Consider the following 25,490-nt stretch of genomic DNA (forward strand, 5'->3'; position numbering starts at 1 on the left):
TAAAATACCACTTTTGATTTGGATGAAACTAAATATCTGTACAAAGGACACAACGCAAAGTTTTTGATTTCTCTCAAAACATATATTTCTTTTCATGTTGAACAGATAATATCTTTAATTTGAGTCAAAGTGATTTGCACTTGAACACGCCCACCAGAAATAGACCGGGACCCATTTTTATTCTGCATGGCTGCTGGAAACATCGTGTCACATCTTTGATTAATTTCATCTGAAAATAAACGTAAAGCCAAGTGTGTTACAAAAGCTTTTATAATTTGTATTGCCAAAATTGCAGAAAATAACCCCATTTAAGCTGGGTCGACAGCCACCCCTAATTTTTGCATGATTGTAGCTGCTAGCTACAAGCTAGCTAGCTATCCGGCGCGACGTTAGAACTGGTTACCAGAAACCGACCATCACAGTCAGGAATGCAAGTTAGGCAAAAAGCCGTTTTTTACCAGTATACTAACTAGCTAGCGTTACCACGATGCATCGGTGGTGGATACAGCTAGCTAGCATAAGTTCATAGTTCATAACATTCATAGTATAACTCCGTGCTCCGCTTCGTTTGAATTTTTCTGGTGAGCGCGCGGTTTCTAGACACAAGCTTGTGTTTGTGCGCGCACGTTTGTCTCTGTCTCTCTTCATATAAATATCTGTGTGTTATGTGTGTGTACACCGAGCGCAAAAGATAATTATTAATGTGCATGATTTAGAGACAGAAATAACACGCCAGCATATAAGATCAATGACATAAGACTAATTCCTTCAATTGACTTTCAGGCGAGGCTCGGAAAAATGTGCATTTTCTGAAGAAATTTTAATTTTAACAGCATTAAATTGACCCTATGCCAAACTTAGTTGCTAATGGCTGGTCTGTAGACTGTTTGGTAAACCTAAATCAAATTATAGTACTAGCTTTTTATAAGGATGTGTATGTCATGTTACGTATTTCTTGGTTTTTCTATGTTATGTGTTTTATAGAGAAGTAACATTATTCTTTTTTTTCTGTATGCTTTCAGAACCACAGATCGCTCCATCCATTCCATGGCTGAAGCATACATTTTCATTTAATCTGAACAGGTATCATTTTGCATTTACACTGCACATCCTTTTTAAACATTTCATAATAATCTAGACCCTCCATCATTATCCTCTCATTCACCTTGCTGATGTGTTGAGGACTTGATAAAAGAATACATGGTATGTCCATATCTGTTCTGTCTCTACATGAGATGCAGTCTCTTGATGTAAATTTGACAACTCTGCTATTAAATGCAATGATTAATGTAGGACAGCAACGATTAATCAACTCATCAAGTTAATATCTTAGGGTTCTGTATTGTTTTCTTTTTTTTTTCTTGGGCTTTGTGGAACATTTATGAAAATTTTCCACCATTGATTTAATTTAATGATTATGCAATTCACAATCTGATTAGTCAAATAATTGTTCTAATAGTCTGTGACCAAACAACTATCAAAATAGTAGTTTATTATGGTCAAAGATTTATCAGGTGTGCCAGACTTCAGTTCTTCACTTGTACATTTTGTTCCATATTTTACCTCAAGATATCCCAGAAAGATGAAGCTGAGGAAGAGCTGCAGAGTAACCACCATGGCACTCTTCATCTTCAGGGACAACTCAAGCCTCCTACATCAGCGTCGAGACATCGGGATAATCATTGATGGTGTGGAAGTCCTGAATGAGTTGCCTTCTGTGGCAGCTGGAGTGGCAATGGTCTTTGGACTCTGTTATGCTCTTAAAATGGAATATCCACGAGGATTCAGGTTCACCTTTGAGGCTCTTCAAAAGATTATGACTTTAACAAGATGACCTCTAAGATTCGCAAACTTAATTGTGAACTTAACACTGCACAGTAGTGTGTTTGCATGCATGTGTGGATGTGTATGTGCACATGCATGTGCATGTGTGCTTGGTTATTTTGCTTGGTTGGCCTGCAGTGGTATTCTACATTCAAAAATTATAAGAACACCCATTTGAAAGGGAGATTTAAGTTGATTTCATTGATACATGTGTAGATTTTTTTTTACATTGTACAGGCACAGTGCACATATAAACATTTTTGAGTACTTGCAAATTGGTTTAAAAAGAGTTTTTATAATGGTTTTATGCCAGTTTTAGACAGGTTGCAGGTTTTATAAAACAAACATTTCTCTAATCATTTCTGTCGTAGCACTAAATCTGTATATTACTAATCCTCTCTATTGATTATAGTTAAAATGGTTTGGAACAATAAATAATTTTGAAATAATTGGTTGGCCAACTGTCTTGTTTTTTATAGGAAATGCAGAGCATTTTTGAACTGAAATAAAATGAAATGTAAAAAATATAGTTTGAATATATGTAAATCAATTACCTGGCTTCAACACAAACATATTAGTTCATGTTAATTTGGTTCGATGTGAATACATTAGGTTGGTTAAATTTCAATATATTAGCTTGGTTCAATAATTAAAATATGGTTCTATGTAAAAAAATCAATTTGGATCAATGCAAAATTTAAAGTTTCAGTCAAGTCTAGTAATATTGTTTATATCAACATAAAAGTATCAGGTCAAATCAAGTGACTCAATTTGGATTCTCTGAAGCCAAATATTTTGGATGTGACAATTGGACATCATTTTTTTAATTTGAATAGGGTTATTCTTTTTACAGTGTAAATTTGCTAAGAATGTAATATAAGATTAGAATAGTGTTTATTTGTCTGCTTATTTATAAGGAACTCCATTAGCTTCCACAACAGTGGTTGCTAGTCTTCCTGGGGCCTAAGCCATCAAATACATCCATCCATTCGCTTCCGCTTATCCTTTTTCAGGGTCGCGGGGGGCGCTGGAGCCTATCCCAGCCGTCATAGGGCGAGAGGCGGGGTACACCCGGGACAGGTCGCCAGTCTGTCGCAGGGCCAACATACAGGGACAGACAACCATTCGCACTCACTTCCATTCGCACCTAGTGACAATTTGGATTATCCAATTAACCTATCCCCACTAAGTGCATGTCTTTGGACGGTGGGAGGAAGCCGGAGTACCCGGAGGGAACCCACGCAAACACGGGGAGAACATGCAAACTCCACACAGAAAGACCCCGGCCTGATGGTGGAATTGAACTCAGGACCTTCTTGCTGTGAGGCAACAGTGCTAACCACCGTGCCACCGTGCTGCCCAATCAATTAAAATATTACACAATAAAGTGGATGCAAAATATCCACAATTTGGCTCTTATATCCACAGTGAGATTTTGCAATTGTGAAAATATAAGCATATAAATATCAGTAACACTGAGGCAAAACACACCAATAATGTTGTTTAGATATTCTACTTTCCATGTTCCAGATCCCCAGAATTGATATTTTCACCGAATGGTCTTTTCTGTCTGCCAGTGTGTCATGCAGGTTTCAAGATTAATAAGCGCTGACACTCAACCTGACAAAGTGTGAATTTGCCAAGGCCACTGTAACATACTTGAGCAGGGAAGTGGGACGTGGTCAGGTGCGGCCCCTTAGCGCCAAAGTGGTGGCGATTAATGAATATCCCACACCTAAACAAAGGACTTGAACTGTGCAGATTCCTGGGAATGGTAGGTTATTACAGGAACTTCTGCAAAAACTTCTCCTCCATAGTCCAGCCATTAACTGATCTACTTAGTCCAAAAGTGGATTTTATATGAAAGTGCAAAATTCCTCCTCTGCCACACTCCTGGCTGTAATCTAAAGCACAGCGTTAACATAACTTTATGGCAGTTCAGGTACTACCATAAACAAGGTATAGCGTCACATCAGCAGTGACAACATCAGTGACATCGCTTCACGTCCTTTATAAGATTTTGTTTTCCTGATGTGTCATGATTTTTAGTATTCCCCAAAATCCGTAATTAGTAATAAGCTGTTGAAAAATAAAAAGATCACCTTAAAAAAACCTAGTACACATATTCTCTGTGTTTTAATTGGATGCAGGATGAAAGCAAACATGTCACACTGATGTGTTACAGCATTTTTCTTTTTTTAAATGAGTGAAGTTATCAAACCAGAAGCCAAGAGGCTTGATGTTGTGTCCAGTCCTACTGGATCCCTACTGTCTGTTTAACGAGCAGGCTGTGAAGTGTTAACAGCTCAATGTTGCTCTTTTTTTTGGCACCTGTTAGATGTTTAGTAATGATGCTGGATTCCTGATTCCTTGCAAGCTTTGTTTACTATGTAACTGAGAGACATTAGATGCAAGCAGCTTGACTCCCGGGGGCGGGTCTAGCGTTAGACGTTTTCTCACTGGCTGCGTGCGCAGAGTATTACTTTGAACAGGAATAGGAAACAAGCATTAATGAACAATACTAATCAGATGTTCTACAGCACCTGAAACATTTGAACAAGCTAAACAAACCCTGGATGACTGAATAAAATTAGCACTAAATCTGGTACTTGAACACAGTGAAATCTCTTCATTTCTAACATATTTATGGCTGTGATGAACACGCAGCGCTCTGAAAATGGGCTTAGGTTAAATTTAGAAGAGGGATGAATTAAAATTTAAAAATAAACAAAAACACATTTCAAATTAATGTATGAATTTAACTGACAAATTCTGAGAGCCTGTGGGCGGGACCTATTTTCAATGGGCGGGAACTATTTTCAAACATCAAAGCAAAGAGAATGAGGCCATGACATCACAGTCACCAAAATTCTATAAATAGGGGTGAAACAGCACACTGGTCAAGCACGTTTCTTACTTACAGTCACGAGCGATTCACTAGACGAACTTTTGTTCTGCTACAGCCAACTTCAAACCCTGATTCACATTTGATTATCGAATTCACATCTGAATATCTTATTTAGTGTAACACGCTAAATTTGTTTCAAAGTTAAATATCAAAAATGAGCAATCAGGAAGGAAAACCAGAATTTGTCTTCACTCTGCCAAAGAGTGCACTCGACAACCTCATGCTGGTTAGGAAAGCCTTGCAAAACTCTCTGACTGAAAACAAACTTTTAAAAGAGGGTGAAAGTAGAGCCAGACAGCAAATCAAACAGATGATGACTCAAATTTCAAACATGCGCACCAAGCTGGAGCTGTATGAGAACCAAGCTGCAGGAGTCACTGACGAATCAGTGTCGCGCAAACCGCAGGTGAGCAGCGCCACCAAAGAAAAAGAGCAACAGACGTGTTCAGATCAGGAAAAGGTCAGCAACCTTGACCTTGAGATGAACTGTCTGAAAGAGCAGCTTCAGCAGAGGGACAACGAAATCCTGATGCTGAAACAGGAGAAGGACACTCTGTCTGCCAAGTTCACGCAGCTCCAGAAACATGAAAGAGATCTGAAAGAAACTATGTGGAATGCTCTGTGGAAAGAACAAACACTGAGAGAGAATCTGGAGCAGGAGAAAAAAGTCCTGGAGGAACAAAATAAGAAACTCCTGGAAGAACAGAAAGTGGTGAATGACACAACAGAAGAAGTCAAAGAGGCCATCACAAAATGTCAGGATGCAGAGAAAGAAGAGAAAGAACTGGAGGAGGACAAGAAAGCTCTGCAGCCACAGAGTGAGGACTCCAGCGAGATTAAAGAAAGTCAGGCAGAGACAAACATACCAGAAATGCAGACAGAACTGGACACGCAGAGAAAAGAATTAGTAGAGTCTCAGACTGAAACACAGGAGACGGCAACCCCAGAGTCGTCCTCATCTGATTGTCTGAGTGGGGAAAAGTTGTGTGTCAACAAAGTGATTGAGTTGGTGGTTTCACAGGCCATAGAACAAGTCTCCACTAAATACAAGCTCTTCACAGAGCGCCTCACTGCTGACTGCATTAGCGATCGCCTGATGGAAAAAATTTGGCCTGAAATTGAGCCGAAACATTTGGATCTATCCCCCAAATGGCTGAAAAACATAGACAAGGCCATTCTCAAGGATCTTTGCAAAAGACACAACTGCAAGGGAAAATATCTGATTTTCAATCTGAGGGAACAGCTTGATAGTATTACTGTCCCAGCCTTCACCAAACACCTGTTGGCATTACCAACAAGAGTACTTAGTGTCTCTAAACACAGGGAAGAGTACCAGGAGGCTGTGAAAAATGTCACCAAAGATCTGGTAATGCACGCTATGAAGGGAGAAAATGAGGCAGCTACATGGAATGCAGGAACATCAGAGTTTATTGTACAGAGGCTTTCCCACAAGATCTGGAACAAAATTTTGTCCAAAAGCTACAAAATGTCCATGGAAAACATTGAACAACTCGGCCTGAAAGTAGCCAATGATCTCCGTGAAAAGTGGCCTTCTCCAATACTGTTAATGAGGTCAAGCAACCCAGTGGTTGACGAAGCGGTCGTCAGCATATTCAAAAAACATGCCAAGCTGAGGAGCCAAAATGTCATCTTGAGGGTTTTCTCATGAGCACGCTAAAATCGAACTGAAACGTGCACGTGATTCTGTTACAAAACTCTTAAACTGGCGTCAAATATTCTTTTAATTCAGCAACCTAAATTACATTTTAAAACCCCAACTTCCTTCCCTCATCACTAACTGGCCGAGGCAGATGGCCACCCCCATCTCAGAGCCTGGTTCTGCCGGAGGTTTCTCTCTTTTAAAAGTGAGTTTTTCCTTCCCACTGTCGCCAATGTGCTTGCTCTAGGGGGTTAGTTTTTGTGCATTATTGTAGGGTCTTCACCTTACAATATAAAGCACCATGAGGGAAGTGTTGTTGGGGCTTGGCGCTGTTTCTTAGCTCAAAATGTCCAATTACAACAGGACATTTTGAGTTAAGAAACAGCGTCAAACCACAAAATAAAATAAAAAAAATAAAATAAAAAAAACAACTGTGACTTTGTGCTTTGTTTCATTTGCTGTAAATTTGCTAAGAATGTAATATAAGATTAGAATAGTGTTTATTTGTCTGCTTATTTATAAGGAACTCCATTAGCTTCCACAACAGTGGTTGCTAGTCTTCCTGGGGCCTAAGCCATCAAATACAATCAATTAAAATATTACACAATAAAGTGGATGCAAAATATCCACAATTTGGCTCTTATATCCACAGTGAGATTTTGCAATTGTGAAAATATAAGCATATAAATATCAATAACACTGAGGCAAAACACACCAATAATGTTGTTTAGATATTCTACTTTCCATGTTCCAGATCCCCAGAATTGATATTTTCACCGAATGGTCTTTTCTGTCTGCCAGTGTGTCATGCAGGTTTCAAGATTAATAAGCGCTGACACTCAACCTGACAAAGTGTGAATTTGCCAAGGCCACTGTAACATACTTGAGCAGGGAAGTGGGACGTGGTCAGGTGCGGCCCCTTAGCGCCAAAGTGGTGGCGATTAATGAATATCCCACACCTAAACAAAGGACTTGAACTGTGCAGATTCCTGGGAATGGTAGGTTATTACAGGAACTTCTGCAAAAACTTCTCCTCCATAGTCCAGCCATTAACTGATCTACTTAGTCCAAAAGTGGATTTTATATGAAAGTGCAAAATTCCTCCTCTGCCACACTCCTGGCTGTAATCTAAAGCACAGCGTTAACATAACTTTATGGCAGGTCAGGTACTACCATAAACAAGGTATAGCGTCACATCAGCAGTGACAACATCAGTGACATCGCTTCACGTCCTTTATAAGATTTTTTTTTTCCTGATGTGTCATGATTTTTAGTATTCCCCAAAATCCGTAATTAGTAATAAGCTGTTGAAAAATAAAAAGATCACCTTAAAAAAAACTAGTACACATATTCTCTGTGTTTTAATTGGATGCAGGATGAAAGCAAACATGTCACACTGATGTGTTACAGCATTTTTCTTTTTTTAAATGAGTGAAGTTATCAAACCAGAAGCCAAGAGGCTTGATGTTGTGTCCAGTCCTACTGGATCCCTACTGTCTGTTTAACGAGCAGGCTGTGAAGTGTTAACAGCTCAATGTTGCTCTTTTTTTTGGCACCTGTTAGATGTTTAGTAATGATGCTGGATTCCTGATTCCTTGCAAGCTTTGTTTACTATGTAACTGAGAGACATTAGATGCAAGCAGCTTGACTCCCGGGGGCGGGTCTAGCGTTAGACGTTTTCTCACTGGCTGCGTGCGCAGAGTATTACTTTGAACAGGAATAGGAAACAAGCATTAATGAACAATACTAATCAGATGTTCTACAGCACCTGAAACATTTGAACAAGCTAAACAAACCCTGGATGACTGAATAAAATTAGCACTAAATCTGGTACTTGAACACAGTGAAATCTCTTCATTTCTAACATATTTATGGCTGTGATGAACACGCAGCGCTCTGAAAATGGGCTTAGGTTAAATTTAGAAGAGGGATGAATTAAAATTTAAAAATAAACAAAAACACATTTCAAATTAATGTATGAATTTAACTGACAAATTCTGAGAGCCTGTGGGCGGGACCTATTTTCAATGGGCGGGAACTATTTTCAAACATCAAAGCAAAGAGAATGAGGCCATGACATCACAGTCACCAAAATTCTATAAATAGGGGTGAAACAGCACACTGGTCAAGCACGTTTCTTACTTACAGTCACGAGCGATTCACTAGACGAACTTTTGTTCTGCTACAGCCAACTTCAAACCCTGATTCACATTTGATTATCGAATTCACATCTGAATATCTTATTTAGTGTAACACGCTAAATTTGTTTCAAAGTTAAATATCAAAAATGAGCAATCAGGAAGGAAAACCAGAATTTGTCTTCACTCTGCCAAAGAGTGCACTCGACAACCTCATGCTGGTTAGGAAAGCCTTGCAAAACTCTCTGACTGAAAACAAACTTTTAAAAGAGGGTGAAAGTAGAGCCAGACAGCAAATCAAACAGATGATGACTCAAATTTCAAACATGCGCACCAAGCTGGAGCTGTATGAGAACCAAGCTGCAGGAGTCACTGACGAATCAGTGTCGCGCAAACCGCAGGTGAGCAGCGCCACCAAAGAAAAAGAGCAACAGACGTGTTCAGATCAGGAAAAGGTCAGCAACCTTGACCTTGAGATGAACTGTCTGAAAGAGCAGCTTCAGCAGAGGGACAACGAAATCCTGATGCTGAAACAGGAGAAGGACACTCTGTCTGCCAAGTTCACGCAGCTCCAGAAACATGAAAGAGATCTGAAAGAAACTATGTGGAATGCTCTGTGGAAAGAACAAACACTGAGAGAGAATCTGGAGCAGGAGAAAAAAGTCCTGGAGGAACAAAATAAGAAACTCCTGGAAGAACAGAAAGTGGTGAATGACACAAAAGAAGAAGTCAAAGAGGCCATCACAAAATGTCAGGATGCAGAGAAAGAAGAGAAAGAACTGGAGGAGGACAAGAAAGCTCTGCAGCCACAGAGTGAGGACTCCAGCGAGATTAAAGAAAGTCAGGCAGAGACAAACATACCAGAAATGCAGACAGAACTGGACACGCAGAGAAAAGAATTAGTAGAGTCTCAGACTGAAACACAGGAGACGGCAACCCCAGAGTCGTCCTCATCTGATTGTCTGAGTGGGGAAAAGTTGTGTGTCAACAAAGTGATTGAGTTGGTGGTTTCACAGGCCATAGAACAAGTCTCCACTAAATACAAGCTCTTCACAGAGCGCCTCACTGCTGACTGCATTAGCGATCGCCTGATGGAAAAAATTTGGCCTGAAATTGAGCCGAAACATTTGGATCTATCCCCCAAATGGCTGAAAAACATAGACAAGGCCATTCTCAAGGATCTTTGCAAAAGACACAACTGCAAGGGAAAATATCTGATTTTCAATCTGAGGGAACAGCTTGATAGTATTACTGTCCCAGCCTTCACCAAACACCTGTTGGCATTACCAACAAGAGTACTTAGTGTCTCTAAACACAGGGAAGAGTACCAGGAGGCTGTGAAAAATGTCACCAAAGATCTGGTAATGCACGCTATGAAGGGAGAAAATGAGGCAGCTACATGGAATGCAGGAACATCAGAGTTTATTGTACAGAGGCTTTCCCACAAGATCTGGAACAAAATTTTGTCCAAAAGCTACAAAATGTCCATGGAAAACATTGAACAACTCGGCCTGAAAGTAGCCAATGATCTCCGTGAAAAGTGGCCTTCTCCAATACTGTTAATGAGGTCAAGCAACCCAGTGGTTGACGAAGCGGTCGTCAGCATATTCAAAAAACATGCCAAGCTGAGGAGCCAAAATGTCATCTTGAGGGTTTTCTCATGAGCACGCTAAAATCGAACTGAAACGTGCACGTGATTATGTTACAAAACTCTTAAACTGGCGTCAAATATTCTTTTAATTCAGCAACCTAAATTACATTTTAAAACCCCAACTTCCTTCCCTCATCACTAACTGGCCGAGGCAGATGGCCACCCCCATCTCAGAGCCTGGTTCTGCCGGAGGTTTCTCTCTTTTAAAAGTGAGTTTTTCCTTCCCACTGTCGCCAATGTGCTTGCTCTAGGGGGTTAGTTTTTGTGCATTATTGTAGGGTCTTCACCTTACAATATAAAGCACCATGAGGGAAGTGTTGTTGGGGCTTGGCGCTGTTTCTTAGCTCAAAATGTCCAATTACAACAGGACATTTTGAGTTAAGAAACAGCGTCAAACCACAAAATAAAATAAAAAAAATAAAATAAAAAAAACAACTGTGACTTTGTGCTTTGTTTCATTTGCTGTAAATTTGCTAAGAATGTAATATAAGATTAGAATAGTGTTTATTTGTCTGCTTATTTATAAGGAACTCCATTAGCTTCCACAACAGTGGTTGCTAGTCTTCCTGGGGCCTAAGCCATCAAATACAATCAATTAAAATATTACACAATAAAGTGGATGCAAAATATCCACAATTTGGCTCTTATATCCACAGTGAGATTTTGCAATTGTGAAAATATAAGCATATAAATATCAATAACACTGAGGCAAAACACACCAATAATGTTGTTTAGATATTCTACTTTCCATGTTCCAGATCCCCAGAATTGATATTTTCACCGAATGGTCTTTTCTGTCTGCCAGTGTGTCATGCAGGTTTCAAGATTAATAAGCGCTGACACTCAACCTGACAAAGTGTGAATTTGCCAAGGCCACTGTAACATACTTGAGCAGGGAAGTGGGACGTGGTCAGGTGCGGCCCCTTAGCGCCAAAGTGGTGGCGATTAATGAATATCCCACACCTAAACAAAGGACTTGAACTGTGCAGATTCCTGGGAATGGTAGGTTATTACAGGAACTTCTGCAAAAACTTCTCCTCCATAGTCCAGCCATTAACTGATCTACTTAGTCCAAAAGTGGATTTTATATGAAAGTGCAAAATTCCTCCTCTGCCACACTCCTGGCTGTAATCTAAAGCACAGCGTTAACATAACTTTATGGCAGGTCAGGTACTACCATAAACAAGGTATAGCGTCACATCAGCAGTGACAACATCAGTGACATCGCTTCACGTCCTTTATAAGATTTTGTTTTCCTGATGTGTCATGATTTTTAGTATTCCCCAAAATCCGTAATTAGTAATAAGCTGTTGAAAAATAAAAAGATCACCTTAAAAAAAACTAGTACACATATTCTCTGTGTTTTAATTGGATGCAGGATGAAAGCAAACATGTCACACTGATGTGTTACAGCATTTTTCTTTTTTTAAATGAGTGAAGTTATCAAACCAGAAGCCAAGAGGCTTGATGTTGTGTCCAGTCCTACTGGATCCCTACTGTCTGTTTAACGAGCAGGCTGTGAAGTGTTAACAGCTCAATGTTGCTCTTTTTTTTGGCACCTGTTAGATGTTTAGTAATGATGCTGGATTCGTGATTCCTTGCGAGCTTTGTTTACTATGTAACTGAGAGACATTAGATGCAAGCAGCTTGACTCCCGGGGGCGGGTCTAGCGTTAGACGTTTTCTCACTGGCTGCGTGCGCAGAGTATTACTTTGAACAGGAATAGGAAACAAGCATTAATGAACAATACTAATCAGATGTTCTACAGCACCTGAAACATTTGAACAAGCTAAACAAACCCTGGATGACTGAATAAAATTAGCACTAAATCTGGTACTTGAACACAGTGAAATCTCTTCATTTCTAACATATTTATGGCTGTGATGAACACGCAGCGCTCTGAAAATGGGCTTAGGTTAAATTTAGAAGAGGGATGAATTAAAATTTAAAAATAAACAAAAACACATTTCAAATTAATGTATGAATTTAACTGACAAATTCTGAGAGCCTGTGGGCGGGACCTATTTTCAATGGGCGGGAACTATTTTCAAACATCAAAGCAAAGAGAATGAGGCCATGACATCACAGTCACCAAAATTCTATAAATAGGGGTGAAACAGCACACTGGTCAAGCACGTTTCTTACTTACAGTCACGAGCGATTCACTAGACGAACTTTTGTTCTGCTACAGCCAACTTCAAACCCTGATTCACATTTGATTATCGAATTCACATCTGAATATCTTATTTAGTGTAACACGCTAAATTTGTTTCAAAGTTAAATATCAAAAATGAGCAATCAGGAAGGAAAACCAGAATTTGTCTTCACTCTGCCAAAGAGTGCACTCGACAACCTCATGCTGGTTAGGAAAGCCTTGCAAAACTCTCTGACTGAAAACAAACTTTTAAAAGAGGGTGAAAGTAGAGCCAGACAGCAAATCAAACAGATGATGACTCAAATTTCAAACATGCGCACCAAGCTGGAGCTGTATGAGAACCAAGCTGCAGGAGTCACTGACGAATCAGTGTCGCGCAAACCGCAGGTGAGCAGCGCCACCAAAGAAAAAGAGCAACAGACGTGTTCAGATCAGGAAAAGGTCAGCAACCTTGACCTTGAGATGAACTGTCTGAAAGAGCAGCTTCAGCAGAGGGACAACGAAATCCTGATGCTGAAACAGGAGAAGGACACTCTGTCTGCCAAGTTCACGCAGCTCCAGAAACATGAAAGAGATCTGAAAGAAACTATGTGGAATGCTCTGTGGAAAGAACAAACACTGAGAGAGAATCTGGAGCAGGAGAAAAAAGTCCTGGAGGAACAAAATAAGAAACTCCTGGAAGAACAGAAAGTGGTGAATGACACAAAAGAAGAAGTCAAAGAGGCCATCACAAAATGTCAGGATGCAGAGAAAGAAGAGAAAGAACTGGAGGAGGACAAGAAAGCTCTGCAGCCACAGAGTGAGGACTCCAGCGAGATTAAAGAAAGTCAGGCAGAGACAAACATACCAGAAATGCAGACAGAACTGGACACGCAGAGAAAAGAATTAGTAGAGTCTCAGACTGAAACACAGGAGACGGCAACCCCAGAGTCGTCCTCATCTGATTGTCTGAGTGGGGAAAAGTTGTGTGTCAACAAAGTGATTGAGTTGGTGGTTTCACAGGCCATAGAACAAGTCTCCACTAAATACAAGCTCTTCACAGAGCGCCTCACTGCTGACTGCATTAGCGATCGCCTGATGGAAAAAATTTGGCCTGAAATTGAGCCGAAACATTTGGATCTATCCCCCAAATGGCTGAAAAACATAGACAAGGCCATTCTCAAGGATCTTTGCAAAAGACACAACTGCAAGGGAAAATATCTGATTTTCAATCTGAGGGAACAGCTTGATAGTATTACTGTCCCAGCCTTCACCAAACACCTGTTGGCATTACCAACAAGAGTACTTAGTGTCTCTAAACACAGGGAAGAGTACCAGGAGGCTGTGAAAAATGTCACCAAAGATCTGGTAATGCACGCTATGAAGGGAGAAAATGAGGCAGCTACATGGAATGCAGGAACATCAGAGTTTATTGTACAGAGGCTTTCCCACAAGATCTGGAACAAAATTTTGTCCAAAAGCTACAAAATGTCCATGGAAAACATTGAACAACTCGGCCTGAAAGTAGCCAATGATCTCCGTGAAAAGTGGCCTTCTCCAATACTGTTAATGAGGTCAAGCAACCCAGTGGTTGACGAAGCGGTCGTCAGCATATTCAAAAAACATGCCAAGCTGAGGAGCCAAAATGTCATCTTGAGGGTTTTCTCATGAGCACGCTAAAATCGAACTGAAACGTGCACGTGATTATGTTACAAAACTCTTAAACTGGCGTCAAATATTCTTTTAATTCAGCAACCTAAATTACATTTTAAAACCCCAACTTCCTTCCCTCATCACTAACTGGCCGAGGCAGATGGCCACCCCCATCTCAGAGCCTGGTTCTGCCGGAGGTTTCTCTCTTTTAAAAGTGAGTTTTTCCTTCCCACTGTCGCCAATGTGCTTGCTCTAGGGGGTTAGTTTTTGTGCATTATTGTAGGGTCTTCACCTTACAATATAAAGCACCATGAGGGAAGTGTTGTTGGGGCTTGGCGCTGTTTCTTAGCTCAAAATGTCCAATTACAACAGGACATTTTGAGTTAAGAAACAGCGTCAAACCACAAAATAAAATAAAAAAAATAAAATAAAAAAAACAACTGTGACTTTGTGCTTTGTTTCATTTGCTGTAAATTTGCTAAGAATGTAATATAAGATTAGAATAGTGTTTATTTGTCTGCTTATTTATAAGGAACTCCATTAGCTTCCACAACAGTGGTTGCTAGTCTTCCTGGGGCCTAAGCCATCAAATACAATCAATTAAAATATTACACAATAAAGTGGATGCAAAATATCCACAATTTGGCTCTTATATCCACAGTGAGATTTTGCAATTGTGAAAATATAAGCATATAAATATCAATAACACTGAGGCAAAACACACCAATAATGTTGTTTAGATATTCTACTTTCCATGTTCCAGATCCCCAGAATTGATATTTTCACCGAATGGTCTTTTCTGTCTGCCAGTGTGTCATGCAGGTTTCAAGATTAATAAGCGCTGACACTCAACCTGACAAAGTGTGAATTTGCCAAGGCCACTGTAACATACTTGAGCAGGGAAGTGGGACGTGGTCAGGTGCGGCCCCTTAGCGCCAAAGTGGTGGCGATTAATGAATATCCCACACCTAAACAAAGGACTTGAACTGTGCAGATTCCTGGGAATGGTAGGTTATTACAGGAACTTCTGCAAAAACTTCTCCTCCATAGTCCAGCCATTAACTGATCTACTTAGTCCAAAAGTGGATTTTATATGAAAGTGCAAAATTTCTCCTCTGCCACACTCCTGGCTGTAATCTAAAGCACAGCGTTAACATAACTTTATGGCAGTTCAGGTACTACCATAAACAAGGTATAGCGTCACATCAGCAGTGACAACATCAGTGACATCGCTTCACGTCCTTTATAAGATTTTGTTTTCCTGATGTGTCATGATTTTTAGTATTCCCCAAAATCCGTAATTAGTAATAAGCTGTTGAAAAATAAAAAGATCACCTTAAAAAAAACTAGTACACATATTCTCTGTGTTTTAATTGGATGCAGGATGAAAGCAAACATGTCACACTGATGTGTTACAGCATTTTTCTTTTTTTAAATGAGTGAAGTTATCAAACCAGAAGCCAAGAGGCTTGATGTTGTGTCCAGTCCTACTGGATCCCTACTGTCTGTTTAACGAGCAGGCTGTGAAGTGTTAACAGCTCAATGTTGCTCTTTTTTTTGGCACCTGTTAGATGTTTAGTAATGATGCTGGATTCCTGATTCCTTGCAAGCTTTGTTTACTATGTAACTGAGAGACATTAGATGCAAGCAGCTTGACTCCCGGGGGCGGGTCTAGCGTTAGACGTTTTCTCACTGGCTGCGTGCGCAGAGTATTACTTTGAACAGGAATAGGAAACAAGCATTAATGAACAATACTAATCAGATGTTCTACAGCACCTGAAACATTTGAACAAGCTAAACAAACCCTGGATGACTGAATAAAATTAGCACTAAATCTGGTACTTGAACACAGTGAAATCTCTTCATTTCTAACATATTTATGGCTGTGATGAACACGCAGCGCTCTGAAAATGGGCTTAGGTTAAATTTAGAAGAGGGATGAATTAAAATTTAAAAATAAACAAAAACACATTTCAAATTAATGTATGAATTTAACTGACAAATTCTGAGAGCCTGTGGGCGGGACCTATTTTCAATGGGCGGGAACTATTTTCAAACATCAAAGCAAAGAGAATGAGGCCATGACATCACAGTCACCAAAATTCTATAAATAGGGGTGAAACAGCACACTGGTCAAGCACGTTTCTTACTTACAGTCACGAGCGATTCACTAGACGAACTTTTGTTCTGCTACAGCCAACTTCAAACCCTGATTCACATTTGATTATCGAATTCACATCTGAATATCTTATTTAGTGTAACACGCTAAATTTGTTTCAAAGTTAAATATCAAAAATGAGCAATCAGGAAGGAAAACCAGAATTTGTCTTCACTCTGCCAAAGAGTGCACTCGACAACCTCATGCTGGTTAGGAAAGCCTTGCAAAACTCTCTGACTGAAAACAAACTTTTAAAAGAGGGTGAAAGTAGAGCCAGACAGCAAATCAAACAGATGATGACTCAAATTTCAAACATGCGCACCAAGCTGGAGCTGTATGAGAACCAAGCTGCAGGAGTCACTGACGAATCAGTGTCGCGCAAACCGCAGGTGAGCAGCGCCACCAAAGAAAAAGAGCAACAGACGTGTTCAGATCAGGAAAAGGTCAGCAACCTTGACCTTGAGATGAACTGTCTGAAAGAGCAGCTTCAGCAGAGGGACAACGAAATCCTGATGCTGAAACAGGAGAAGGACACTCTGTCTGCCAAGTTCACGCAGCTCCAGAAACATGAAAGAGATCTGAAAGAAACTATGTGGAATGCTCTGTGGAAAGAACAAACACTGAGAGAGAATCTGGAGCAGGAGAAAAAAGTCCTGGAGGAACAAAATAAGAAACTCATGGAAGAACAGAAAGTGGTGAATGACACAAAAGAAGAAGTCAAAGAGGCCATCACAAAATGTCAGGATGCAGAGAAAGAAGAGAAAGAACTGGAGGAGGACAAGAAAGCTCTGCAGCCACAGAGTGAGGACTCCAGCGAGATTAAAGAAAGTCAGGCAGAGACAAACATACCAGAAATGCAGACAGAACTGGACACGCAGAGAAAAGAATTAGTAGAGTCTCAGACTGAAACACAGGAGACGGCAACCCCAGAGTCGTCCTCATCTGATTGTCTGAGTGGGGAAAAGTTGTGTGTCAACAAAGTGATTGAGTTGGTGGTTTCACAGGCCATAGAACAAGTCTCCACTAAATACAAGCTCTTCACAGAGCGCCTCACTGCTGACTGCATTAGCGATCGCCTGATGGAAAAAATTTGGCCTGAAATTGAGCCGAAACATTTGGATCTATCCCCCAAATGGCTGAAAAACATAGACAAGGCCATTCTCAAGGATCTTTGCAAAAGACACAACTGCAAGGGAAAATATCTGATTTTCAATCTGAGGGAACAGCTTGATAGTATTACTGTCCCAGCCTTCACCAAACACCTGTTGGCATTACCAACAAGAGTACTTAGTGTCTCTAAACACAGGGAAGAGTACCAGGAGGCTGTGAAAAATGTCACCAAAGATCTGGTAATGCACGCTATGAAGGGAGAAAATGAGGCAGCTACATGGAATGCAGGAACATCAGAGTTTATTGTACAGAGGCTTTCCCACAAGATCTGGAACAAAATTTTGTCCAAAAGCTACAAAATGTCCATGGAAAACATTGAACAACTCGGCCTGAAAGTAGCCAATGATCTCCGTGAAAAGTGGCCTTCTCCAATACTGTTAATGAGGTCAAGCAACCCAGTGGTTGACGAAGCGGTCGTCAGCATATTCAAAAAACATGCCAAGCTGAGGAGCCAAAATGTCATCTTGAGGGTTTTCTCATGAGCACGCTAAAATCGAACTGAAACGTGCACGTGATTCTGTTACAAAACTCTTAAACTGGCGTCAAATATTCTTTTAATTCAGCAACCTAAATTACATTTTAAAACCCCAACTTCCTTCCCTCATCACTAACTGGCCGAGGCAGATGGCCACCCCCATCTCAGAGCCTGGTTCTGCCGGAGGTTTCTCTCTTTTAAAAGTGAGTTTTTCCTTCCCACTGTCGCCAATGTGCTTGCTCTAGGGGGTTAGTTTTTGTGCATTATTGTAGGGTCTTCACCTTACAATATAAAGCACCATGAGGGAAGTGTTGTTGGGGCTTGGCGCTGTTTCTTAGCTCAAAATGTCCAATTACAACAGGACATTTTGAGTTAAGAAACAGCGTCAAACCACAAAATAAAAAAAATAAAATAAAATAAAAAAAACAACTGTGACTTTGTGCTTTGTTTCATTTGCTGTAAATTTGCTAAGAATGTAATATAAGATTAGAATAGTGTTTATTTGTCTGCTTATTTATAAGGAACTCCATTAGCTTCCACAACAGGGGTTGCTAGTCTTCCTGGGGCCTAAGCCATCAAATACAATCAATTAAAATATTACACAATAAAGTGGATGCAAAATATCCACAATTTGGCTCTTATATCCACAGTGAGATTTTGCAATTGTGAAAATATAAGCATATAAATATCAATAACACTGAGGCAAAACACACCAATAATGTTGTTTAGATATTCTACTTTCCATGTTCCAGATCCCCAGAATTGATATTTTCACCGAATGGTCTTTTCTGTCTGCCAGTGTGTCATGCAGGTTTCAAGATTAATAAGCGCTGACACTCAACCTGACAAAGTGTGAATTTGCCAAGGCCACTGTAACATACTTGAGCAGGGAAGTGGGACGTGGTCAGGTGCGGCCCCTTAGCGCCAAAGTGGTGGCGATTAATAAATATCCCACACCTAAACAAAGGACTTGAACTGTGCAGATTCCTGGGAATGGTAGGTTATTACTGGAACTTCTGCAAAAACTTCTCCTCCATAGTCCAGCCATTAACTGATCTACTTAGTCCAAAAGTGGATTTTATATGAAAGTGCAAAATTCCTCCTCTGCCACACTCCTGGCTGTAATCTAAAGCACAGCGTTAACATAACTTTATGGCAGTTCAGGTACTACCATAAACAAGGTATAGCGTCACATCAGCAGTGACAACATCAGTGACATCGCTTCACGTCCTTTATAAGATTTTTTTTCCTGATGTGTCATGATTTTTAGTATTCCCCAAAATCCGTAATTAGTAATAAGCTGTTGAAAAATAAAAAGATCACCTTAAAAAAAACTAGTACACATATTCTCTGTGTTTTAATTGGATGCAGGATGAAAGCAAACATGTCACACTGATGTGTTACAGCATTTTTCTTTTTTTAAATGAGTGAAGTTATCAAACCAGAAGCCAAGAGGCTTGATGTTGTGTCCAGTCCTACTGGATCCCTACTGTCTGTTTAACGAGCAGGCTGTGAAGTGTTAACAGCTCAATGTTGCTCTTTTTTTTGGCACCTGTTAGATGTTTAGTAATGATGCTGGATTCCTGATTCCTTGCAAGCTTTGTTTACTATGTAACTGAGAGACATTAGATGCAAGCAGCTTGACTCCCGGGGGCGGGTCTAGCGTTAGACGTTTTCTCACTGGCTGCGTGCGCAGAGTATTACTTTGAACAGGAATAGGAAACAAGCATTAATGAACAATACTAATCAGATGTTCTACAGCACCTGAAACATTTGAACAAGCTAAACAAACCCTGGATGACTGAATAAAATTAGCACTAAATCTGGTACTTGAACACAGTGAAATCTCTTCATTTCTAACATATTTATGGCTGTGATGAACACGCAGCGCTCTGAAAATGGGCTTAGGTTAAATTTAGAAGAGGGATGAATTAAAATTTAAAAATAAACAAAAACACATTTCAAATTAATGTATGAATTTAACTGACAAATTCTGAGAGCCTGTGGGCGGGACCTATTTTCAATGGGCGGGACCTATTTTCAAACATCAAAGCAAAGAGAATGAGGCCATGACATCACAGTCACCAAAATTCTATAAATAGGGGTGAAACAGCACACTGGTCAAGCACGTTTCTTACTTACAGTCACGAGCGATTCACTAGACGAACTTTTGTTCTGCTACAGCCAACTTCAAACCCTGATTCACATTTGATTATTGAATTCACATCTGAATATCTTATTTAGTGTAACACGCTAAATTTGTTTCAAAGTTAAATATCAAAAATGAGCAATCAGGAAGGAAAACCAGAATTTGTCTTCACTCTGCCAAAGAGTGCACTCGACAACCTCATGCTGGTTAGGAAAGCCTTGCAAAACTCTCTGACTGAAAACAAACTTTTAAAAGAGGGTGAAAGTAGAGCCAGACAGCAAATCAAACAGATGATGACTCAAATTTCAAACATGCGCACCAAGCTGGAGCTGTATGAGAACCAAGCTGCAGGAGTCACTGACGAATCAGTGTCGCGCAAACCGCAGGTGAGCAGCGCCACCAAAGAAAAAGAGCAACAGACGTGTTCAGATCAGGAAAAGGTCAGCAACCTTGACCTTGAGATGAACTGTCTGAAAGAGCAGCTTCAGCAGAGGGACAACGAAATCCTGATGCTGAAACAGGAGAAGGACACTCTGTCTGCCAAGTTCACGCAGCTCCAGAAACATGAAAGAGATCTGAAAGAAACTATGTGGAATGCTCTGTGGAAAGAACAAACACTGAGAGAGAATCTGGAGCAGGAGAAAAAAGTCCTGGAGGAACAAAATAAGAAACTCCTGGAAGAACAGAAAGTGGTGAAGGACACAACAGAAGAAGTCAAAGAGGCCATCACAAAATGTCAGGATGCAGAGAAAGAAGAGAAAGAACTGGAGGAGGACAAGAAAGCTCTGCAGCCACAGAGTGAGGACTCCAGCGAGATTAAAGAAAGTCAGGCAGAGACAAACATACCAGAAATGCAGACAGAACTGGACACGCAGAGAAAAGAATTAGTAGAGTCTCAGACTGAAACACAGGAGACGGCAACCCCAGAGTCGTCCTCATCTGATTGTCTGAGTGGGGAAAAGTTGTGTGTCAACAAAGTGATTGAGTTGGTGGTTTCACAGGCCATAGAACAAGTCTCCACTAAATACAAGCTCTTCACAGAGCGCCTCACTGCTGACTGCATTAGCGATCGCCTGATGGAAAAAATTTGGCCTGAAATTGAGCTGAAACATTTGGATCTATCCCCCAAATGGCTGAAAAACATAGACAAGGCCATTCTCAAGGATCTTTGCAAAAGACACAACTGCAAGGGAAAATATCTGATTTTCAATCTGAGGGAACAGCTTGATAGTATTACTGTCCCAGCCTTCACCAAACACCTGTTGGCATTACCAACAAGAGTACTTAGTGTCTCTAAACACAGGGAAGAGTACCAGGAGGCTGTGAAAAATGTCACCAAAGATCTGGTAATGCACGCTATGAAGGGAGAAAATGAGGCAGCTACATGGAATGCAGGAACATCAGAGTTTATTGTACAGAGGCTTTCCCACAAGATCTGGAACAAAATTTTGTCCAAAAGCTACAAAATGTCCATGGAAAACATTGAACAACTCGGCCTGAAAGTAGCCAATGATCTCCGTGAAAAGTGGCCTTCTCCAATACTGTTAATGAGGTCAAGCAACCCAGTGGTTGACGAAGCGGTCGTCAGCATATTCAAAAAACATGCCAAGCTGAGGAGCCAAAATGTCATCTTGAGGGTTTTCTCATGAGCACGCTAAAATCGAACTGAAACGTGCACGTGATTCTGTTACAAAACTCTTAAACTGGCGTCAAATATTCTTTTAATTCAGCAACCTAAATTACATTTTAAAACCCCAACTTCCTTCCCTCATCACTAACTGGCCGAGGCAGATGGCCACCCCCATCTCAGAGCCTGGTTCTGCCGGAGGTTTCTCTCTTTTAAAAGTGAGTTTTTCCTTCCCACTGTCGCCAATGTGCTTGCTCTAGGGGGTTAGTTTTTGTGCATTATTGTAGGGTCTTCACCTTACAATATAAAGCACCATGAGGGAAGTGTTGTTGGGGCTTGGCGCTGTTTCTTAGCTCAAAATGTCCAATTACAACAGGACATTTTGAGTTAAGAAACAGCGTCAAACCACAAAATAAAATAAAAAAAATAAAATAAAAAAAACAACTGTGACTTTGTGCTTTGTTTCATTTGCTGTAAATTTGCTAAGAATGTAATATAAGATTAGAATAGTGTTTATTTGTCTGCTTATTTATAAGGAACTCCATTAGCTTCCACAACAGTGGTTGCTAGTCTTCCTGGGGCCTAAGCCATCAAATACAATCAATTAAAATATTACACAATAAAGTGGATGCAAAATATCCACAATTTGGCTCTTATATCCACAGTGAGATTTTGCAATTGTGAAAATATAAGCATATAAATATCAATAACACTGAGGCAAAACACACCAATAATGTTGTTTAGATATTCTACTTTCCATGTTCCAGATCCCCAGAATTGATATTTTCACCGAATGGTCTTTTCTGTCTGCCAGTGTGTCATGCAGGTTTCAAGATTAATAAGCGCTGACACTCAACCTGACAAAGTGTGAATTTGCCAAGGCCACTGTAACATACTTGAGCAGGGAAGTGGGACGTGGTCAGGTGCGGCCCCTTAGCGCCAAAGTGGTGGCGATTAATGAATATCCCACACCTAAACAAAGGACTTGAACTGTGCAGATTCCTGGGAATGGTAGGTTATTACAGGAACTTCTGCAAAAACTTCTCCTCCATAGTCCAGCCATTAACTGATCTACTTAGTCCAAAAGTGGATTTTATATGAAAGTGCAAAATTCCTCCTCTGCCACACTCCTGGCTGTAATCTAAAGCACAGCGTTAACATAACTTTATGGCAGTTCAGGTACTACCATAAACAAGGTATAGCGTCACATCAGCAGTGACAACATCAGTGACATCGCTTCACGTCCTTTATAAGATTTTGTTTTCCTGATGTGTCATGATTTTTAGTATTCCCCAAAATCCGTAATTAGTAATAAGCTGTTGAAAAATAAAAAGATCACCTTAAAAAAAACTAGTACACATATTCTCTGTGTTTTAATTGGATGCAGGATGAAAGCAAACATGTCACACTGATGTGTTACAGCATTTTTCTTTTTTTAAATGAGTGAAGTTATCAAACCAGAAGCCAAGAGGCTTGATGTTGTGTCCAGTCCTACTGGATCCCTACTGTCTGTTTAACGAGCAGGCTGTGAAGTGTTAACAGCTCAATGTTGCTCTTTTTTTTGGCACCTGTTAGATGTTTAGTAATGATGCTGGATTCCTGATTCCTTGCAAGCTTTGTTTACTATGTAACTGAGAGACATTAGATGCAAGCAGCTTGACTCCCGGGGGCGGGTCTAGCGTTAGACGTTTTCTCACTGGCTGCGTGCGCAGAGTATTACTTTGAACAGGAATAGGAAACAAGCATTAATGAACAATACTAATCAGATGTTCTACAGCACCTGAAACATTTGAACAAGCTAAACAAACCCTGGATGACTGAATAAAATTAGCACTAAATCTGGTACTTGAACACAGTGAAATCTCTTCATTTCTAACATATTTATGGCTGTGATGAACATGCAGCGCTCTGAAAATGGGCTTAGGTTAAATTTAGAAGAGGGATGAATTAAAATTTAAAAATAAACAAAAACACATTTCAAATTAATGTATGAATTTAACTGACAAATTCTGAGAGCCTGTGGGCGGGACCTATTTTCAATGGGCGGGAACTATTTTCAAACATCAAAGCAAAGAGAATGAGGCCATGACATCACAGTCACCAAAATTCTATAAATAGGGGTGAAACAGCACACTGGTCAAGCACGTTTCTTACTTACAGTCACGAGCGATTCACTAGACGAACTTTTGTTCTGCTACAGCCAACTTCAAACCCTGATTCACATTTGATTATCGAATTCACATCTGAATATCTTATTTAGTGTAACACGCTAAATTTGTTTCAAAGTTAAATATCAAAAATGAGCAATCAGGAAGGAAAACCAGAATTTGTCTTCACTCTGCCAAAGAGTGCACTCGACAACCTCATGCTGGTTAGGAAAGCCTTGCAAAACTCTCTGACTGAAAACAAACTTTTAAAAGAGGGTGAAAGTAGAGCCAGACAGCAAATCAAACAGATGATGACTCAAATTTCAAACATGCGCACCAAGCTGGAGCTGTATGAGAACCAAGCTGCAGGAGTCACTGACGAATCAGTGTCGCGCAAACCGCAGGTGAGCAGCGCCACCAAAGAAAAAGAGCAACAGACGTGTTCAGATCAGGAAAAGGTCAGCAACCTTGACCTTGAGATGAACTGTCTGAAAGAGCAGCTTCAGCAGAGGGACAACGAAATCCTGATGCTGAAACAGGAGAAGGACACTCTGTCTGCCAAGTTCACGCAGCTCCAGAAACATGAAAGAGATCTGAAAGAAACTATGTGGAATGCTCTGTGGAAAGAACAAACACTGAGAGAGAATCTGGAGCAGGAGAAAAAAGTCCTGGAGGAACAAAATAAGAAACTCCTGGAAGAACAGAAAGTGGTGAATGACACAACAGAAGAAGTCAAAGAGGCCATCACAAAATGTCAGGATGCAGAGAAAGAAGAGAAAGAACTGGAGGAGGACAAGAAAGCTCTGCAGCCACAGAGTGAGGACTCCAGCGAGATTAAAGAAAGTCAGGCAGAGACAAACATACCAGAAATGCAGACAGAACTGGACACGCAGAGAAAAGAATTAGTAGAGTCTCAGACTGAAACACAGGAGACGGCAACCCCAGAGTCGTCCTCATCTGATTGTCTGAGTGGGGAAAAGTTGTGTGTCAACAAAGTGATTGAGTTGGTGGTTTCACAGGCCATAGAACAAGTCTCCACTAAATACAAGCTCTTCACAGAGCGCCTCACTGCTGACTGCATTAGCGATCGCCTGATGGAAAAAATTTGGCCTGAAATTGAGCCGAAACATTTGGATCTATCCCCCAAATGGCTGAAAAACATAGACAAGGCCATTCTCAAGGATCTTTGCAAAAGACACAACTGCAAGGGAAAATATCTGATTTTCAATCTGAGGGAACAGCTTGATAGTATTACTGTCCCAGCCTTCACCAAACACCTGTTGGCATTACCAACAAGAGTACTTAGTGTCTCTAAACACAGGGAAGAGTACCAGGAGGCTGTGAAAAATGTCACCAAAGATCTGGTAATGCACGCTATGAAGGGAGAAAATGAGGCAGCTACATGGAATGCAGGAACATCAGAGTTTATTGTACAGAGGCTTTCCCACAAGATCTGGAACAAAATTTTGTCCAAAAGCTACAAAATGTCCATGGAAAACATTGAACAACTTGGCCTGAAAGTAGCCAATGATCTCCGTGAAAAGTGGCCTTCTCCAATACTGTTAATGAGGTCAAGCAACCCAGTGGTTGACGAAGCGGTCGTCAGCATATTCAAAAAACATGCCAAGCTGAGGAGCCAAAATGTCATCTTGAGGGTTTTCTCATGAGCACGCTAAAATCGAACTGAAACGTGCACGTGATTCTGTTACAAAACTCTTAAACTGGCATCAAATATTCTTTTAATTCAGCAACCTAAATTACATTTTAAAACCCCAACTTCCTTCCCTCATCACTAA

At 40.4% G+C, this 25,490-nt stretch overlaps 2 protein-coding genes and 1 pseudogene across 2 annotated transcripts; all 3 read left to right on the top strand.

Moving 5' to 3' along the window:
• Window positions 1-3,981: 3,981 nt before the first annotated feature.
• On the top strand, window positions 3,982-18,134 carry LOC147303537 (uncharacterized). Its single transcript, XM_086281272.1, has 4 exons — window positions 3,982-6,393; window positions 8,672-10,186; window positions 12,464-13,978; window positions 16,256-18,134. Exons 1-4 carry the CDS (start codon window positions 4,887-4,889, stop codon window positions 17,776-17,778), a joined length of 6,060 nt encoding a protein of 2,019 aa, XP_086137398.1. The 5' UTR covers window positions 3,982-4,886; the 3' UTR covers window positions 17,779-18,134.
• Window positions 18,135-19,999: 1,865 nt separating this feature from the next.
• LOC147303538 (uncharacterized) lies at window positions 20,000-22,787 on the top strand. Its single transcript, XM_086280919.1, has one exon. The coding sequence runs from the start codon at window positions 20,055-20,057 to the stop codon at window positions 21,567-21,569; it is 1,515 nt and encodes a 504-aa protein (XP_086137045.1). The 5' UTR covers window positions 20,000-20,054; the 3' UTR covers window positions 21,570-22,787.
• A 773-nt stretch (window positions 22,788-23,560) lies between these two features.
• On the top strand, window positions 23,561-25,370 carry LOC147303539 (uncharacterized; annotated as a pseudogene).
• Window positions 25,371-25,490: the final 120 nt, after the last annotated feature.

This window comes from Aulonocara sp. 'chitande type north' Nkhata Bay, linkage group LG22 (assembly GCF_057382095.1).
Source record: "Aulonocara sp. 'chitande type north' Nkhata Bay isolate Kocher_YH1m ecotype deep benthic linkage group LG22, A_spYH_male_GT1.1, whole genome shotgun sequence".
Lineage (NCBI taxonomy): Eukaryota > Metazoa > Chordata > Actinopteri > Cichliformes > Cichlidae > Aulonocara > Aulonocara sp. 'chitande type north' Nkhata Bay.